The 21,196-nt window shown below is 42.7% G+C and overlaps 1 protein-coding gene across 2 annotated transcripts in view; it reads right to left on the bottom strand.

Annotated features, from left to right (window-relative positions):
- The window catches only part of ARHGAP31 (Rho GTPase activating protein 31), a 146,154-nt gene that overhangs the window by 41,237 nt on the left and 83,721 nt on the right, over positions 1 to 21,196 (bottom strand). The window contains exons 4-7 of one of the 2 annotated variants that reach the window (XM_003412981.4): positions 7,935 to 8,017; positions 6,841 to 6,948; positions 5,697 to 5,839; positions 43 to 241 (exon numbers count right to left, since the gene is read on the bottom strand). In XM_003412981.4, the coding sequence (XP_003413029.2) occupies positions 43 to 241; positions 5,697 to 5,839; positions 6,841 to 6,948; positions 7,935 to 8,017 (533 nt within the window). Of the gene's footprint in view, positions 1 to 42; positions 242 to 2,745; positions 2,901 to 5,696; positions 5,840 to 6,840; positions 6,949 to 7,934; positions 8,018 to 21,196 lie in introns of those variants that run through there. The other variant, XM_064284860.1, reaches the window with a different exon arrangement.

Below are 21,196 nucleotides of genomic sequence, written 5' to 3'. Positions count from 1 at the left end.
CTCTACTCAAGCATTTCCGCAATTTGAAAGGATGTCACGCACTTGCTGTCTGGCAACTCAAGGACGGTGTGGAAGAGGGTGCCCATAGGAGGGACAATCTCAGGCAGGCTGTTCTCCCGCCTTTCCTTCCGAGCAGGGTGGTTGGTAGCCAGGTTCCGGGCCTGAGCTTCCTCCAGGCTCACCAACTTCATTGGCAGGGAGAGGGCTGGCAAGGTCAGGCTTTTCACGATGGGCAAGTTTTCTGTAAATAAAAGAGAGGAGCTCAGTCCTGGGAGGAGATCTGTACACCAGGCCCTGCCAGATTTCCCATCTATGGCTCCTCCCTCCCTGACCTCCTGACAGGGCTCAGTGCCTACCCTGGCTTCCCTTGGGGCATGGATAGGCTTGGAGCTACGGCTGCACAGGAAACTGACAACTCTCCTGGCCTAACTAACCAGAGGGCAAAAGGGGCTCCAGGAAGTAACCTGCACTTTCTATACTTTTCATAAATAGACCCTTCATTCATACGTACAACAAACATTTATTAAGCACCTAACTGTCAGCCAGAGTAACCGCTGTGGTTTTTACCCCTAGAAACTCTACCCAGTGTTTTGGCCAGATGAGAATGTATGTCCAGCCCCAGAGGTGGCCTCTTTCAGCTAGGATAAGGCACAGCTACAGCCTTTTCTTCCCTTAGATCACCCAGGCTTATTTCTCTGTATTAAAAAGATGTTTTATAGCCTACACTATTTCCTAAAACATATGTGGCTTTTAACTCACTACCCAGTCCTCTTCCAGTGTGTCAAGCCAATCCTTTCCTACTCTATGGTATTTTTTTAGGAATGGAGGTGATGCTCACAGATCAGTGATGTCCAGGGTTGGCTCTTTTCTCCAAGTTAGTGGTCTTCAACTGGGAACAATTTTACATCCTCCTCTCCAGGGGACATTTGGCAATATCTGGACATATTTTTGGTTGTCACACTGGTGAATAGGGTGCTACTGGCATCTAGTAGGTAAAGGCCAGGGATGCTGCTAAACTTCCTACGATGCACAGGGCAGCCCCCAAAATGTCAACAGAGCTGAGGTTGAGAAACTCTGATTAAAGTAAAAAAGAATAGGTCTAAGTTTGCCTGTATTAATCTTTGGTGACTTTGCCAGTTTTCTGTGACTTAGGAAGGCTCTAGGATAACGTGGACCAACTGGGGCCAAGAAATCATTTTTTATATTGGACTCTCTTATTTTTAGAAAACAATGATAGCACTATTTCTGTCTTTGCAGATCATGACCCTTTCTGGATGGAGGGATATAAAGCCACCGACAAAGGGGCTCATAGAAAACGGATACAGTCTGTGACACCAGGGTGTTTACGAGGAGGACAAGCATAATAGTCGTTCAGCAGGACCACAATTAAATATACAGAAGTCCCCAGATTATAGATGAGTTCCATTCCTAAGTCTGTCTTTAAGGCAAATTTGTTCATAAGTTGGAACAGTTAGGTATGGTTCATATCTAACATCAGTTAGTCAAGTGTTTGTCTTAGTATATAGTGTACCTTTCCATGCATTAAAAAAAAAAAACTTTAAGATACAGTAAAACATCTTTAACATAATCATACAGAAATAATAATGTTTAGATGGTCGCAGAGTAGCACCTGTTTGGTATTACTAACCGTTGTGCGTACCTTAAATTTTTAATCTAATAGGCTTCATAGGGTTGGTTCGTAACCATGGGTTGTACGCAATCAGACGTTTGTAACCTAGCGACTGCTGGTATTCTGGGATCCTGAAAACTTTTCAGTAAAGTTTCCGGCAGCTCAAAGGAGGTTAAAAATATTTACTCTCAATATTTGTTTATAGATTCTAGATTATTTATGACTTTGTTATTTAATTATTTACTTAAAAAAAAAAAAAAAGAAAACCGTGAAATCACTCTAGAAACAAATGGAAAAACAAGAAGAACATAAACTGCAGAGTCAAGAGACCCAGCATTAGCACCTTCTTCTCCCCTGAGGCCTCCTCGTCATCTCTAACTTGACAATTCATAACAGAGCTCTTGACGTGTGCTCCTCACCTCCAGCTGGTTCCTCCACCGATCTTCTCCATATCCTTAAATGGTACCACTGGCCACCCAGTTGCTTAAGTCAAAAACCTGGAGTAGTTACTTTTTATTCCCACACACAGATACAGACCATAAGTGAGCCCTGTGACTCTACCTCCAAAGGATATCCTGAATCTAGCTCCTTTCCTTCTTTCCATTGCTAACATCCTAGTGCAGACCGTCATGATTTTCCACCAGGATTGCCATGATAGCTCCTTAACTGGTTTCCCTGCTTCCAGTCTTGCTGCCTTCCACTCCCTCCTCTCCTCAACAGCAAAGATGCCCAAATCACTCTACCCCCTTGCTTAAGATCCTCCAATGCCTTCCCACTGCACTGAGAACAAACTGCTCTTAGCATGACCTACAAGGACCTTTCATCCGCTTCCCCTCTCTTAGCCCACTGACCCAGGGGTCTAAAAAATCTACCCTGACAATTTTTTTAATACACACCCCCGTGACATGTATGCATAGATTTATAAATAATTCTACTTATATACCACTGTATTGGTATTATGTGATGGACAAAACATAAAAAAGAATAGTAATAAAAAAGTATAAGATAAAAATAAATTTAAAAAGAAATTCTAAGAGTTTCTTCCACCACTCATAGCAATTGTCTCTGGAACCCACAGGGTGGGGCACCCCATTTTGGAGATCACACTGGCTTACTTTCTGCAACACTTCGAGTCCGTTTCCACCTCAGAGGTTTTGCACTTCCTGTTCTCTGGGCATGGAACACTTGTCCGCCACGTCCTCACATGGCTGGTTCCTCTTGTCATTCAGGTCTCAGTTCAAAGATCACTTCCTCAAAGACCATGATCACTCTGTCCCAAAATAACACCCCCAAGTCACATACCCTGCTGTATTTTTTTCATGGTATTTACTGTCTTTGACGTGACAGTGTATTTATTTGTAAACTTACATATGGTCTATCTTCCCAACTTGAGCATAGCTCTACAAAAGGGAGGGTCTTCAGGTCAAGGTCTTTGTAGTTTTGTGCACTGATGTGTCCCCAAGGTCCAGAACAGTGCCTGGCACGTGGAGGAGCTCAATGTACATTTATTTTTAATGAATCTTGGGCTTACCACAATCTCTCTGGCCACAATGCTCTTATCTGTCAAATAAAGGTACTAAAAGGTGTTAGATTATGTGACTTCTTCAGTCACATAATATTCCAGTTTGAAACAGAACCTTGTCCAAATCCAAAATTCCAGACAGAATGACTCAGTCCATTTTGTGTAAACATTAAGTATGGTACCTTACCAAAGTCATTAGGAACTCATAACAAAACTGTTTAAAAAAAGAGAGAATAGTGACAGATTGTGATAAATGTAATAATGTCATTGAACAATTTGTGTGGAACCTAGCTAGTGTAAACTTTCACCAAAAACTCAATAAAATATTATTTTTAAAAAAGAATTCATAACAAGAAACTTCAAATGAAACACATTTGAATAGCAAGTTGTTATGAATTGAATTGTGTCACCCCAAAATATGTGTTATAGATCCTAACCCCTACACCTGTGGTTATAATCCCATTTGGTTATGTTAATGAGACAGTATTAGTATAGCATGTGTTTTAAGTCAATGTCTTTTGCAATATAAAAGAGATTAAACAATCAAGTGAGCAAGCAGAGATGGGGAAAAAGATGCCAAACCACATGAAGATCACCCAGAAACAGAGGCTCAAAAGACACAAGGACCTTCCTCCAGAGCTGGCAGAGAAAGAAAGCCTTCCCCTAATGCTGGCATACTGAATTTGGACTTCTTCCTAAACTGTGAGAAAATAAATTTCTGTTTGTTAAAGCCACCCATTTGTGGCATTTCTGTTACAGCAGCACTAAATAACTAAGACACAAGTATTGGAGGCAATAAAGAGTTAAAGGTTCAAGAGTAAATTGGACCTCAATATGCAGGACAGAGGATGATTAAGGCAATGATTGTAAAGAGAACAGGCATTTCCAGGTGGAAAAAGGAACAACCTTAAAATTAACAATCATGGATGGAATTTGCTGCCTAAAAGAACATTCCTCCAAAGAGATTCATCTTCCCCAATGGCTTATTTATGCATTTCCTTACTTTTTTTTTTCATCTCAGAGGCAGCCTAGAGTTAAAAGGGAGCATAGGCTAAAGGCTTTGAGTTCAACATTCAGTCCCACCAGTTCCTAGCTATGTGACCTTGGGTTGTTACTAAGCTTTTCTGATTCTCAGGTCCCTCCTCTATAAAACATGGTTGATAACAACTGTGCGGTGATTGTCGTGATAAGTCAATGAGATGAGGTATGTGGACTGCCTGGAGTAGTTCCAGGCGGAGAGTAAGCCCCCATTAAATTACTTGTTGAACAAATGAATGAGTGTATATCACTTCCAAAAAGGGTTTGACATAGCTTACAATAAAAATTATACCTATAAATGGGAGAATTAATATAAAGATAAAAAGGAAGGTCAGAAACCATATAGAGGGCAGAAGAAGGATGGGAACAATTACACCAGGAACTGGAATATGATGCTAATTGCAATTGACTATTCTGATTGTCATACTTGGTTTTTCCACGTACATTACCTGAGCTGGGAAAGAATGCTCTGATCAGCTAACGCAAACATTTTGTAGATATGGTTCTCATCTACCAGTGGTTCTCCATGGGTGCGCCCCACACCAGCAGCATCAGTGTCACCCGGAAACTTGTTAGAAGTGCAAATTATCAGTCACACAACAGACCTACTGAGTCAGAAACTGTGGGCGATTACCAAGCCCATTGGGTGATTTCGATGCACGCCAACACTGGAGAACCCCTGTCATACATAAATGTTAGGTACCAGGCTTCTTCATAACTGAATTTCTGGGTTTTATAAATTAGGCTCACATGGATTCAAGCAGCATAAACCAGTTCACTCATAAAAAGGGGTCAGTAAATCCTTATGAGACCTACAGGATTAAAAAAATCATGCCATAACATCCAGCCTGAAATAGCTATGCCTTTTCTTACCAATGTGGTTACAGTTACAATAATGCCGACTACTCTACATACACATGCCCCTAAATACACAACACACACTCATTGTTGTATCCCTAGTGCTTGGTGCAGGACAGAACACAGTAAGCACTCAATAAATACTTGTGAAAAGAATGCATTCTGAATACACATGTGAGCGATAAATACTTCTGAATCTACACGTGAGCATAAACATGCTGCTTCTAAACCTGTTCACTTAAGACTTCAAGCAGAAAGCACAGGGATCATCTGAAATACCATATTGAAAATAAAAATAAAATCTAGCAGTTACGGAAAGGAATGTTGCCAGCACCTCTACATAATAACTCAGAGTGTGAGAACTCACCAGGACCAACAGAACGTTATTCCAGTTCATCACGCCACATTTACTGGGTAGGCCATGTATGCAACTGATGAGAAACATGCTAAGGCCACACGCAAACACACCATACCTTTGTGACATACATGCAGACAAATATATATATATGTACAACCGACAGATATTGGCACGCGAAGTAGTCAGCCACAGTCAACACTCAAAGCTAGAAGAAAAGCCCACCCAATTCTTGGGCCCTGTGACTATGGCAAGAAAGAAAACGGGCTGGTGGTGCCAGGAGGGGCCATTACCATCATTCTCCAGAGACCCGGGTGCACTGTTGTTAAAGATTTGATCCACATGATTCAAGATGAACTCAATCACAACCTGCTGAACCCGGACTGCCAGGAAGGCTGCATCTCCATTGCAACCTGTCGCTTCAATTTCTTTAGACCTAAACCATGGGAGAAACATATTCAGTGAGCAAGTCTGCCCTACACCCTGAAGCAGTAAGAAGAGATAGTGGGCCTTCTGTACAAGCCCCATCTCCTAAACTTATACAGTTTGTTAAGCTCTAGAATACTTTAACTATATTTAAGACCAATTAAAAGGGCTCTGCAGCGGTGCAAACGGTTTGCACTTGACTACTAACCTTAAGGTCAGCGGTTTGAACTCACCCATCAACGCCTTGGAAAAAAGGCCTGGCAATCAGCTTCCGTAAAAACTACAGCCAGGAAATCCCTACGAGCAGTTCTGCTCTATAACACATGGGGTTGCCACGAGTCTGAATTGACTCGAAGGCAATGGGTTTGGTTTTGTTTTGGTTTAAAAGTACTCTACAAAGGCTGTGAAGCCCAAAATACTGAACAAATTTGAAACAGTAACTAGGTACTATATACAGAATCTTCTATTGCAAAAATTGGGCAGTTCTTCTCTGTCCTATAGGGTCGCTATGAGTCGAAATCGACTTGACGGCAGTGGATTTGGTTTTTGGTTTGGTATTACAAAGATACAAATGCTATATTGATGAACCTACAGAAATTGATTTTTTTCTTTCATAGGCTCTCCTTCCTCCCCCACCCAATTGTTCTATGGAACAGGTCATCATAAATGATGAAGACGACTCAGGTTATAGCCAGCTGTGACCCCTCTAAAATCAAGAAGAACCAATGAGCCCCAAAGCCAAGAAAGGCCTTTTGGAGGAACTAAGGTAGGGACCCACAATCTTAGTCACATCCCAGTTGTAGCCAGAAAACGACACTGGAACAGTTTCCTGGTTAGCAAGCGAAGAGCTTAGGCTATGAAAACCACCTTTAATTCATACATGCTACAAATAACCACTTAGCTACAGGTTTGTCTCAAAGGGGCTTCAGTCTTGAAGAACCCAGTCTTCGTGTCCTCAGTGGACTGCTGTGACCCTACTGGGGTGGTGAGAGGGGAGGCTGTGGCCGTTACCTGAGGAGGTTTGGAGCCCACACCAGGGCCAGGTTCCTGGCATGCATGTTGGTCCTGCTGCTGAAGGAGGCGATGTGGGCCAGGTGTCGAATCAGGTATTCCAAGGTCCTGCAGTGTTCATTTTTTGGAGAAAACAAGAAGCTTCAGTGCCTTTGTAAAGCCTGACATCTGGAGATAATTCCCTAAGTTTGGATTTAAGAAACTCTAAATACTTCTATCTTGTGAATGTTAGAGGAATACCAAGATTGATGGAAGTAATTTTCTTGGCCCTAGGCACGCTGGCTACGTGGGGAAGGAAGACAGTCTCGTCAGAAGCCAGCTAAGGCCTGTGGAGCACCAGTCAGACACAGAATCAGGGAATCCCAGCCTCTCAGAGGCTGATGGTTCTTGGAAGCCACCCATTCCTCTTCCCACCCAGGGGAGAAACGCCTCTGTGCAGTTTTGAAATCACCTCTCATCTAGGCTCTTTTTTGAATGCTTCCAGCTACAAGGAACTTGATACTTCTCAAGGGAGCTAATTTCATTTGGTGAATAATATCTATGACTGCTAGGAAGTTTTTTCTTATATTTTCCTTCTGCCACATCAAAATCTGCCCCTTCATATGAGATGGGCAGGCACAGGGAACACTGGAAAGTATGGTAAAATCAGACTAAATGGTAAGAATAAAACGAAAGGATGGAGATGGTGTAAGGGATGGCACTGCAAGCAAGCGGAGGGATCAGTCAGCCCCATGCCCAAGAGCTACTATCAGAACCTATTCAAAAGCCACCTCAGTCTCCACAGATTTGGTTAGGCCACAGATCTGCGTAGGCTCCAAGTACCACAGGATGTCACCGTGGGGCTGGCTTGTGTAATGAGGGACTGCCCATGGGACTATGAGGGGGTCTGCAAGGGACTTGGAAATGGGCTGCCCCTCCCTGCCGATGTCGCTGGTTAGGCACCAAGTCCTCTGGTAACAGTGACCTGTTCACCAACCTAGAAACATCCAAGAAAGCCACTGTCCACTGAACTTACCCCCTTTTTGATGCCAGCCTACACCTTTAGTATTACAACACACTGAGGGGCTACAAGTTCATTTCACCAAAATTCTTACCTATAATGGGATGGAGGAAGCTCCTGGATAACATTTTGAATTCGGGCCAGTTGGTCTTCTTCCGGGCAACGTGACACTGCCTCCTACGGAGAAGAACATGAAGCAGACTAGTGAGAGGACACCACCTGTGTGGGCTCCATTACTTAGGCCCTTGAAACTCCAGTCTCACAACCACGCCTAGAGACAAACCTCCCAAGAGGTAGGCTTTTCTATTAAAAACACAAACAACTAACGTTTCTGAGGGTTCCTGACGTGAAGTATCTAAAAAACGTGTGCAGATGGAGACCAGTGGCTTGCTCAGGTCTCTGAGTGTCCTCTGACAGCTGTCAGGAATCTGGTAAAGAATGTGTAGAATCTTGGGTGTGTCTTGCGTGGCAGAGAGAGATAGAGACTCATAGTCAGAGAGCTAAAGAGACAAGAGCAAGGGTGAGGGCAAGGGCGAAAGCCAGAGCCAGAGCGAGAGGCAGAGATGGCAGGGAGGTACCATGTTTACTCAGCTGGCCGTCTTTTTGGGTGAGAATTGCCATTTTCCACCTAGCCTGTGACAATTCCATGACCTGGTGTACTGAGCTGCTGCCTGTCGTAGATGCCGGGAAACAGGGAAGACGTGCCTTCCTCAGGGATAAGAGCTTTGTCCCTGAGACCCTGTGGCCTTGCCTGGACTTGCTCTCTGGATACTTCCTGTATGGATATTTTGTTCCTGTGCTGGCCCAGGGCCCTCAAGGAGAGGCAGGAAGAGCAGTAAAGGCAGTGGGATCACAGGCCAGCCCGTGCCCATCTCCCACCTGATGTGGCTTCTCCACAACAGGCATCCTGGGCAGACTTCCCGATCCCTGTCCGTGTCACTGTCCTGACAGCCTGTCCTTGCCTGTGTTCTGGCTCAAGCGCCTCCTTGGACAGAGAGCATCAGAACCTAAGTTCAATGCCAACTGTAATCACGTCTTTCTTTCTTTTATTGGGGTATAATTTACATATGCTAGAAATGTCCAAATCTTAAGCTATATTATAGCTTGATGAATTTTTCGATGTTATCACCTGTGTAACCCCCACCCAGGTCAAGGTACACTTTAAGTGGGCTCTTGAGCTCACTTCAACCCTTATGACCATGAATTTCACAGGCATGTGCAACTCACAGTCTTGTATTTCCTCCTGGCGAAACGTGCCTTACATCTGTACATAACGAAAGGTGTAAACATAAAGCACATTGTTTAATTTGATTAAAAACATGGCACTCTGCAATGCAACCGAAAATAAGTTCCTAACAGGGGTGGTGGTTTCCGTATATGGTTCACCTCTGCTCAATCTTCAGCTGTCGTTTGCTTGCTGGGTGTAAATGCTTAAGTTCAAATTCCATGAATGAGAATTTTTAGGCACAGAGAAGTGGAAGGGAATTAACTTTCCCGGGTAGCTTCTGCTGGCCAGGCTCTATCCTAGGCCACACTTGCTTGGTCTGTTCTAAGGTAGAGAAGTCCGAGGCCCTGCCCCAGCCCAGCCCTCCCAATCCCCTCACTGTCCCTCTGCCTTTATCCCTGGCACTCGCCACCTTTACACATACTACGTAATGTACCGATCCATTTGGTTTATTGTTTATTGTCTATCTCCCTTGCTAGAACGTGAATGTTTCAAGTGCAGGGGTGTGATGAACCCTCGGTGCTTAGAACAGTGCCTGGCACACAGTAAGCGCTTCCTATTTGTTGAAAGACTAAACTCCAGATCCCCGCATGGGACATCATGCCAGGGCTTTGTCCACCAAGTTTTTTCTTTTGTACTTTCTGACTTTAATGCAAATAAAAGATATGTATATACAGAGGCCCACTGTTTTTAAAGGCAATCAAAATTCTCTACATGGAAAACTTTAGACTTACTTTCCTAAGCAGTTTGGCATTTCTCAAGCTGAAAGAACTGAAGAAAAAATTCAAGCCTCGAGTTGCAACATTGAAGGATTTTATGGAGAAAATATTGAACGACGCAGGAAGCATCAAAAGAAGATGGAAGGAATACACAGAGTCACCGTACCAAAAAGAATCGGTCGACGTTCAGCCATTTCAGGAGGTAACGTATAATCAGTAACCAAAAGTACTGAACGAAGAAGTCCAAGCTGCACTGAAGGAATTGGCAAAAAACAAGATGCCAGGAATTGACAGAATACCAATAGAGATGTTCCAATGAACAAATACAGCACTGGAAGCACTCAGTTACCTATGCCAAGAAATTTGGAAGCTACCTGGCCAACTGACTGGAAGAGATCCATATTTGTGCCCATTCCAAAGAAAGGTGATTCGATAGAATGTGGAAATTAACAAACAGTATCATTAATATCACATGCAAGTAAAATTTTGCAAAAGATCATTCATAATCAGTTGTAGCAGTACACTTGACAGAGAACTTCCAGAAATTCAAGCTGGATTCAGAAGAGATGTGGAATAAGGGGCATCATTGCTGATGTCAGATGGATCTTGGCTGAAAGCAGAGAATACCAGAAAGATGTTTACCTGTGTTTTATTGACTATGCAAAGGTATTTGGCTGTGTGGATCATAACAAATTATGGGAAACATTTCAAAGAATAGGAATTCCAGAACACTTAATTGTGCTCACGAGGAAATGTACATAGGCCAAGAGGCAGTCGTTCAAACAGAATAAGCATTTAAAGTCAGCAAATGTATGCATCAGGGTTGTATCCTTTCACCATACTTACTCAATTTGTATACTGAGCAAATAATCCATGAAGTTGGACTATATAGAGAAGAACGCGGCATTAACGACCTGCAATATGCAGATAACACAACCTTGCTTGCTGAAAGCAAAGAGGACTTGAAGCATTTACTGAAAAAGATCAAAGATCCCAACTTTCAGTATGGATTACACCTCAACATAAAGAAAAAGCCTTACAACTGGACCAATAAGCAACACTATGATAAACAGAGAAAATACTGAAGTTGTCAAGGATTTCGTTTTACCTGAATCTACACTCAACGCCCATGGAAGCGGTCAGGAAATCAAATGATGTATTTGCATTGGGCAAATGTGCTGCAAAAGACCTCTTTAAAGTGTAAAAAACAAAGATGTCACTTTGAGGGCTACGGTCGCCTGACCTAAACCATGGTATTTTCAATTGCCTCACATGCATGCAAAAGCTGGACAATGAATAAGGAAGACCAAGGAAGAGCTGATGCCTTTGAATTATGGTGCTGGTGAAGAATACTGAATATAGCATGGGCTGGTGTGTGGCCAGAAAAAAGAACAAATCTGTCTTGGAAGAAGTACAGTTAGAATGCTCATCAGAAGTATGGATGGCGAGACTTTGTCTCACATACTTTGGACATGTCATCAGGAGGGATCAGTCCCTTAAGAAGGGCATCATGCTTGATAAAATACAGGGTCAGCAAAACACAGTGGCTACAACAATGAGCTCAAGCGTAACAATGACTGTGAGCATGGCTCAGGCCCGGGTGGTGTTTCTTGTGTAGGGTCACTATGAATTGGAACTGACTCAACAATACCTAACAATAACAACAAAGTAGAAGTGGGGAGGAATACGGGATGGTGACGTTCTTAGTCACAGGTGTTCAAATCTTCTGGTGCGTTTGCAAGCCTGAGACTAGACCTGGCTGAGCAAGATCTCTGCTTCAATCATGACTTTAGGACATGCAGGATGTAGGGGCAAGAATGGGGCCAGGAGGAAGCACCTGCCCACCTCCCTCTCTGCTCTGGAGGTGTTCACTTAAAAAACAGGACTGTGGAGACGTCCCTGGCTCCACCAGGCAGGGAGAGCCTCACCAGAGGAGCAAAGGAACAAGCTCCAGGGGAGGGAGGGGCTGCAGAGCGCCCTGTGGAAAGGGGGAGTAGTGTGGAGGCCTCAGCTCACCTCTCTCCAAAGCTACAATCCAGCTTTGCAAAGCTTTGCCTCTTTGTTAATTTTTAAAAAATGTGTCTGGGGAATAAAGGTGCAGGCCATTTAACAGCACTTATGGAAAGTTTCTTTAATATTTTAGGAAGCTGTTAGTCATCTTTGTTCTCTGAGAGGTGGGGTGGGCTCATCCTCTGATGCCTGCAGGTCCCATTTGGGACTGGTGATTATTTACTTATTCACAGCCTCTCCCCATCCAACCCCCATATTCCTATTCAAAGGCTCCTAAAAAAAAAGAAGAAGAAGAAGAAGACCATTGCGGTGACCCCGTATGTTTTCCTTGGCTCCAAAGGGTTTTCTTGGCTCTTAAAATGAAATTTAAGACCTTTAATAAACCTGTTGCTGTCAAGTAGATTTCAACTCATAGCGATCCTATAGGACAGAGTAGAACTGCCCCATAGGGTTCCCAAGGAGCGGCTAATGGATTTGAACTGCCGATCTTTTGGTTAGCATCCAAATTCTTAACCACTGTGTCAGCAGGGCTCCCAAGACCCTTAATAGGAGCTATATAATTTGACCCTACTGGCACAATGTTTAAGAGCATGGCTGCTAACCAAAAGGTCCCCAGTTCGAATCTACCAGCTGCTCCTTGGAAACTCTATGGGGCAGTTCTACTCTGTTCTGTAGGGTTGCTATGAGTCAGAATTGACTGGACGGCAACGGGTTTGGTTTTTTGTTTTTTTTGGTTTACTTCTCCAAATCTCCTGTCAGTCTACTTCTTGCAAACAGTGGTCTAGCTACACAGGCCATCTTTCCTTCTCTTCCCTTCTTCCCGCCTCAGGGCTTCACACATACTGCTCTCTCTGCCTAGAATACTTTTTACCACTCACTCTTTGCTTAGCTAATTCTTTCTCTCATCCTTACGTGGTAGACGACGAACTATTTTGTCTGCCCCCAATCTAGTACTCCTTCAAATGAAAACAAAGTTCTGATTTTCCTTGAAGAATTTATATTTGCAGCTCCAGGTTTAATCAAACATCACAGTCCTCTGACCACACTAATCAGTGAAGGGCATGTGACCCAACTCAAGGTAATGAGATTCTGGGACTTTGGGGAACTATGGGAAAAGAGAAGCACAGTTCTTGTATGGAGATGCAAAGTTGTATATCTGGAGATGTGGGCCACCATCTTCCCACCATGAAGAGCCTGCCTGAGAATGGAGCCAGTGGAGTAACCCGAGAAAGAGAGAGGAAGAGAAGGTCAAGGTATTATAACCTTGTTGGAGCCCAAAGATACAGCTGGGCTTGAAGCCAGGTAGACTTTCAGCTAAATGATCCACAAATTCCTTCTTATGCTTAAGCTAGGTGGGGTTTTCTCATCATTTGAAATTTCTGAATCATTTCAATAGTTTTTGAACATTCTGAGACATCTGAAACAGAGTCTTGGCTGATGTACTTCAGGTCTCTGAAGAAATGCCATCTTATCAAAGACTTTCCCATCTTCCCAGTCCAAAAGAGGTCCTCTCTCTTAATTCTTTCTCAGCACCCTCTTCTCTTCCTTCTTAGCACTTGGTATTATTTGTAATTAAGTATTTATTGAGATGTACGCTTACTTAATGTTTGTCTCCCCCACATAAGCTCAGTGAGGGCAAGGCTCAGTTTGATTGCTTTGTTCACCACACTGGTATCTAGCAACTTAAAACATTTATTGAATTAATGATAACCTCAAATAACTATCCAGATCTTACTATGTGCTAGGCATAATCCTAAAAGGCTTTACATGTATTAATTCATTTAATTCTTATAACTCTTAAGAGGTTGGTACTATCCCAATTTTTGAGATGAGGATATTGAAGCTTTAATGATTGACTCTTCCCTCTTTGTGGTACAGCGAATTACTTAATGTGGCCCTTCTAGCCATAGTCTTTGTGACTCCCATATAATGACTGCGTAGGACTATGCAAATACAGTGTTTGTGTCTGACCAATGGGATTCAACAGCCTGCTAAGAATGCAGATAAGGTGCATGGAAACTTGCAGGGATGGGACCATGCAAATAAAGTATATGAAACCCTAACAAGGGGATTGGTCAGTCTTGCCATCCCATTAGGCTTAAAAGAGAACCAATCCCAGAGCAGAGGGGGACCTCACTACCACCAAGAAAGAAAAGCTAGGAGTGGAGCACATCCTTCAGACTCAGTATCCGTGTGGTGAGAACCTCCTAGACTCAGGAGACAGAGAGAGAGAGAGCTGAACACTGGAGACAATAAGAAGCCGAGGCAGAGAAACAGTGGCAGCAGAACCAGGAGGCCAGCAGGAGACTGAGCAGTGGGCTTGCTGACCCACAGGGCAAGAAAGCTAAGCACTTTCAGGCAGGAGCCTTGCTGATTAGAATGGGATGCCTCTGGGCACTTCGTGGAGCTAGGCTCCCTGAGCCTTATTGAGCACCTTAGGGCAGGAAGCTTTCTGTTGGAGCTGGGTGCCCCAAGGCACTTATCCGTGGAGCTAAAGAGCTTTATAACACTTGCCAGAGCAGGGCAGATGCTGGGTCAAGGGGCTGAGAGCCAGAGAGAGGCCTGCCTGCGGGCATGGCTGAGAAGAGTCTATCCAGATAGAATTGTATTCTGAGTTGTTTCTGACTCTGGATTATAACCTGTTATTTCTCTAATGGAGCCCTGGTAGTATAGTGGGTAAGAGCCTGGCTGCTAACCATAAAGTCTGCAGTTTGAATCCACCAGTACCTCCTTGGAAGCCCTATGGGTTGGTTCTACTCTGTCCTATAAGGTTGCTATGGGTTTGGGTTTTTTGTTTGTTTGTTTCCCTAATAAACCCCATAATTGTGAGTATTGTTCAGGAGTTCTGTGTGACCTTGCAATGAATTACCGAACCCAGGAGAAGTACAGTGGGGAGGGATGGGTGCTGTCAGATTTGGTAAAGAGGTTGGAGAGAGGAGGTATGGCTGACCCCTGCCTCACAGGAATCAGCCTTGTTCTTGATTCTCTTCCCCCTCTGTGAAGTTAGAGGAGGTCAGACGCCCCCACCACACCATTTTTACACTCTTCCATGTTCTATTTCCCACTCCAAATCTGGTTGCCTGCCAATTCCTCTTGATGGAATCCCTGGGTGGCACAAACAGATAAACGCTAGACTGCTGGATGAAAGGCTGATAGTGCAAATCCACCCAGAGGTGCCTCAGAAAATAGGCCTGGTGATCTGCTTCCGAAGGCCTTGAGAACCCTATGGAGTGGCTCTACTCTGCACACATAGGGTTGCCATGAGTCAAAACTGACTTGATGGCAACTAACAGCAACGGTTTTTATGGAAGCAGAGTGCCAGGCCTTTCTTCCACGGAGCTGCTGGGTGGGCTTGAACCTTTAGATTAGCAGTTCAGCGCAAACGATTTGTACCACCCAGGGACCCTTAGAGGCTCTTTAGATCTCTGCTTTACTTCCTTGAGGGTTCCAGTAACTGTGAACTTATTTTTATCTCTCCTTATGTTCCCCCTGGGTATCAAAGCCCATTAAGGTTAACCCTATTAGCCAACTGGTTCAAACCCACCCAGAGGTGTCTCAGAAGACAGGCCTGATGATCTGCTTCTGAAAGAACGACAACTAACAACAAAAGATACCTCCGCTAGGATGGAGGAACCCACCGTTGGGGAATTGAGAGAAGGAATTATAAGTTTGCCCACCTCCATGTTTTGCCTGAGAGAGAACTGCATTCGACATTAGCCAGGCCAATTTGACTAAAGATGAAATATTAATAGATCTAGGATGAATCTGTAACTATTTGTTCTCTTCAAATCAGTATCAATTAAGATCAGCAAGCCTGGGCTGGTCTTGTGGGCCCGTTCACTCTGGCTTCCCTGTTTACCCAAACTTAGCCATTGCCCTCCACCCCAGACTCACCACCAGGGTTGTCGGACACAATGTCCCACTTTCCCTTCCAACTGCATCCCGGCTGCAGACCCAGCCTTTGCTTTTTCTTTTTGTATTAATTGTTTTAAAGATTTGTTGTTACGTTTAATTATTTAAAGCTGTTAACCAGATTTTTAAAAAGCAATTCACACACATAATAAAAAAATGATACAGTGTCCAAAGGAACGAACAGAGGAAAGTCGGTCTTCCTTCCAACTCCAGACCCTCTGTCTCCAGGGGCAACCCCTGTGTGTCCTTCCAGACAACCTTCTTACCTATACCTCTTTGTTACATACGGAAGATGGACCCAGGGTCCTGTGTGATCTGGCCCGACTTCCCTGACCCCAGCTCCCCTGTTTCCTCCTTGCTCGCTCCACGCTGACCATACTGGCCTTCGCGTGTTCCCTTCAGCAAGCTTGGTGTGTTCGCAGCTAGGGTCTTTGCACCTGATGTTTCTCCTCTTTCCCTAGATATCTGCACAATTTGTTCCTTCGCTTCATCCTTGTCTCTGCTCAAATATCACCTCGCAGAGAGACCTCTGATTGTCCTACCTAAAATAGCAATCCCCATCATTCTCTCCCCCGTGGCCTGTGTTATTTTTCTTCATAGTACTTGTCAGCAGCTCTGTGAGCTGTGTTTTACATTTGTCATCCATTCCCTTTCTTTAAAACGTAAGTTGTATGAGAGCAAGGATCTTATCTGTTTTATTCACTATTAAACCCCCAGCCCCTGGAACTGTGCCTGGCAGTGTACCTAGTTTAAGTGCCAATAAACATTTGTTGACTGGAATGAATAAGTGAACGAGTCAATGTCTGCTTTGCATTTGAAAATGCCAAACAGCCACTTGTGGATACTTCCAGAACAGTGCCCCCCAGGACCAATTCCCTAGTATGGGGTGCACCAGTGTTGCTAAGGCAGCGACCCTCAAATATGGGTTCTTGGTGCTATGAACAGTCACCCCAGTTTGCCTGAGACTAAGGATTTTCCTGAGCGTGGAACTTTCAGTGTTAAAACTGGGAGCGTCCCTGAAAATCCAGGACAGTTAGTCACACATGCCACTGCCCCCTGTGCAGCCATCTCGTGCTCACAGCCAGCCTGCCGGCCTTTGCCAGTTGCCAAGCTCTAGTTGTCTATCCCGAGTGACATTTTAAATGATGTATCTGGGTCAACAAATCTCTCAGCAAATATTTACCAAGTAATAGTTATAGCATTTTTCAGTAGCTGGAGGTCAGAGCAAGAAAATACAGCACAATCGTGAATAAAATAAACACAGCTCCAGTCTTTCAGAATCTCACAGTTTAATGAAGGAGACTGATAGACACATAGGAAATTATTTCAATATAAATTTAATAAAAAATTAACACCTCACTAAACTGCCTTTGCTAGAAATTCCAAATTAGCTATTTTTATTTTTCGGGTGCAATAATTTTAACTAGATCGATCTGACCAAAACTGAATTTTTTCTAAAATGATTTTTTTTGTTGTTGTTTTCTGATTAAAAATAAAATGTGCTGTGGTAGGTTGAATGATTGACCCCAGTGACATCAGGTCCTAGTTCCTGGAACCTGTGTGACTTTATTTGAAAAAAAAAAGAGTCTTTGCATATGTGATTATGTTAAATATTTTGAGATGGAGAGATTATCCTGGATTATCTGAGTGGCTTTAAACGCAACCACATGTATCCTTATAAGAGGGAGAGATGACACAAACAGAAGAGGAGAAGACAATGTGACCACAGAGGTACAGATAGGAGTGATGTGGCCACAAGCCAAGGAATGCCAGCAGCAACTAGAAAGCTGAGAAGCAAGGAAAGGATTCTTCCCTAGAGCCTCTAGAGGGAGCATGGCCCTGCTGAAACCTAGATTTGGGCCCAGTGAAACTGATCCCAGGCTTCTCGCCTCAAAATTAAAATACAGAATCTGCAGGAAATAAAAATCACCTATTATCCCACCACACAGAAATAACCACTATTAACCTGCTCACACGCGAAATGTAAAAGAAGCAGTGTGCCCAAGATTCCCTACACCAAATATGAATACTGGCATTATCTCCTATTTAGTTACATATTCTACTTTTTCCACTTAGCTTCATACTTTGATAAGTAAATATTCTTTAAAAATGTGACTTTTCACAGCTATACAGTATTGAAAACAAATAGACTTATTTATTTAACCCACTCCCCATTGTCAGACATGTAGGCCCCCTCTAAAAATTTTGATACTATAAATCATATTGCAATGAACGTGCTTGTACATCAATTATTTGTGGGCACATCTGATTGTTACCTTAGAATGAAGTCCTAGGAATAGAATCACTGGAATAAAGAATATGAGCACTTTAAGACTTAATAAGAATTCCAAACGGTTTTCTGGAATAGTCCTAACACTTCCCACTTCTAACAGCAAAGTATAAAAGAGCCAGTCTCACCAGCACCAAACAGTAACATTAAAACATTGTTTCTTTAATATAAAATATATTAGTCTCATATATTTGTAATCGCATAGGGTCCCTATGAGTCGGAATTGACTTGGCAGCAAACAATTCTTTTTCTGTGAGTTACTTATCAAGGTTCCTTGCTCATTTATTTAGTGGGGTGTTACGTGCTTTTTAATTATTGATAGGTAGCTACCAAACCAAACCTGTTGCCGTCAAGTCAGTTCTGACTCAGAGACCCCACAGGACAGAGTACAACTGCCCCACAGGTTTTCCAAGAAGCACCTGGTGGATTTGAGCTACTGACCTTTTGGTTAGCAGCCATAGCTCTTAACCACTACGCCACCAGGGTTTCCTGATAGATAGTAGTTCTATGTATTTAAAGGATATGAACCCCTGTCATCTTTGTGGTAAATGTTTTTTATAGTTGGTCATTCGTCTTTTAATTTTGTTAATGTATTTTTTATGTATAGTTCAGTTTGCTACATGTGTCTTTTATGATTTTTTTTCCTTTTCTTTTTATCATTAGAAAGCCATCTCCACTCCGAGGTCTGCTAAACGGCAAGGATGGACGTAACTTGAGTCTGCCTCCCATCCCTCAATAGTTCACCAGTTTTCCTAATAGGGTGAATAGAATTGCTCCTTCCTTAGTTTGAGATACCGTCTTTATCTCATATTAAAAAAAACAAAAACCAAACCCATTGCCATCGAGCCCATTCTGACTCCCAGGGACCCTACAGGACAAGGTGGAACTGCCCCCTAGGGTTTCCAAGGAGTGGCTAGTGGGTTTGAAGGATATTTAATATCTGAGCCTGTTTCAGAGTTGTAAACTCTATTTTAAAGTAGTGTGCCAAGCTCTGAGACAGAATTTTAAATTTTATCTTTGGCTTACTAGTTGTATGACCGCGGGCAAGAGTCTCTTGGAGTCTAAATTAGCTCATCTATAAAAAAGATATAAAATAATGGTGTTATTTTGAGGGTTAAACGAAATAGTATATTAAGGAGTTTATCATATAGTAAGCACTCAATGAATGACAGCTATTATCATTATAAGGAGCCCTGGTGGCACAGTGATTAAAGCGCTCGGCTGCTAACCAAAGGTTGGTGGTTCCAACTCACCAGCCACTCCGTGGGAGAAAGATGTGGCAATCTGCTTCTGCAGAAATTCACAGCCTTGGAAACCCTATGGGGCGGTTCTACTCTGTCTTATAGGGCTGCTTTAAGTTGGAATCAACTCAAGGGCAGTGGGTTTGGTTTTGGTTGGTAATATCATTATTAATATAATCATTATGGACATTTTTCCTACTTCTATTATTAATATTATTTCATTGAGATCTTCTTCTAGTTTAGCGGGGCAAGTGGGTTTAAATAAGTCATTATAAGAATGTGTGACAATGTAATAGAACTACTTTCATATCCCTGAAGATGGTTTGCTTATATTATCATACTTTATTACTGTGCTTACAAAACCTGTTACATGATAAATTCTTCAACATAGTTAGCTTCACTAGGTCCTATCTATGTAGAAGTCAATTGTTGTACCAAAAACATTCCTATTTTGTTTTTAAGTGTCAGTAACGAAAAACCAAACCAAACCCATTGCCCTTGAGTTCATTCCAACTATAGCGACCCTATAGGACAAAGTAGAACTGCTCCATAGGGTTTCCTAGGAGTGGTTGGTGGATTCGAACTACTGACCTTTTGGTTAGCAGCTGAGTCCTTAATCACTGAGGCAAACACAATGTCAGATTTCCTTCAAATTTGATAAGAAGTTGACAAAATGTTGCCTTGGTATTTTTGGATGGGAGGGCAGGAAACCCTGCTGGCGTAGTGGTTGAGTGCTACAGCTGTTAACCAAGAGGTCAGCAGTTCAAATCCTCCAGGCGCTCCTTGGAAACTCTATGGGGCAGTTCTACTCTGTCCTACAGGGTCGCTATGAGTCGGAATCAACTCGACGGCAGTAGGTTTTTTTTTTGTTTTGTTGGCAGAACAGTGTTATTAGCAATGTCAGGGAATAGGAGTGGAGAGAAATAAATATGGTTTTCATTCTGACCCTGTAAACAAGATCTAAAAAGAAACTATATTTCTGAAGTTTCTAGATAAGAATTCCTGTCTACTCCCAAATATAAGATTAGTTAAAAGAAATTAGACTCATTCAGTGCATTCCCATGATAATAGCTCTCTGTTCTAGAATATTTAAAGATAACCCTATTCAGGATACGGAAATTGTACAGATAAGAGGATTACCAATCTGTAGAAAACGAACATTAAAGTGCACAAATTTAAACAACAATGGGTCATTATTTTTGGTTGATTCAGGTTGACGAACATTTAGAAAACTGAAAATACCCAGTGTTGATGAGGCTATGGGGAAAAAAGCAATCCTAGCTTTCTGGGGCGGACAGTTTGGCAGTATACAAACATTTTTAAATAAGATTTTAATAAGCCAACCCACTTCTGTGATTTTTCCCTGAGGAGATAATCAGACAAATGTGTAAAGATAAATTCAGTGCCGTCGAGTCGATTCTGACTCATAGCGACCCTGCAGGACAGAGTAGAACTGCCCCATAGAGTTTCCAAGGAGTGCCTGGCGGATTCAAACTGCCGACCCTTTGGTTAGCAGCTGTAGCACTTAGCCACTACGCCACCAGGGTTTCCTGTGTAAAGATACATGTACAAAAATATTTATTATAAAGTCGTTTATGAAAGCGAAGTAGTGGGACACGAAAAAACCTAAATGTCCACCAGTAGGAGAATGGTTTCAGAAATCATGGTACGTATGAGAGAAGACTGTGAAAAACAGGGTATACTTATATTTATTAACATGGAAAGGTGTTCACATTGTTGAATTAAAAAAAAAATGTTTCAAAACAGCAATATATAGTATCTAAGAACAAAAGTGAGGAGGGGGCTGGAGAGAAACAGAAATACAGATACACACTGAGAGAGAGAGAGAGAACTCTGTGATGTTTCCCAAGAATTTCAGGAGACGTGACCTATGTCCTTTATACTTTTCTGTATTGCTTTAATTTTACAATAAAATTTTATTTTGATGGGAAAACAAAA

This window comes from Loxodonta africana, chromosome 1 (genome assembly GCF_030014295.1).
Source record: "Loxodonta africana isolate mLoxAfr1 chromosome 1, mLoxAfr1.hap2, whole genome shotgun sequence".
NCBI lineage: Eukaryota > Metazoa > Chordata > Mammalia > Proboscidea > Elephantidae > Loxodonta > Loxodonta africana.
Note: the sequence above shows the minus strand (reverse complement) of the source record. Positions and strands in the feature narration are given on the sequence as shown.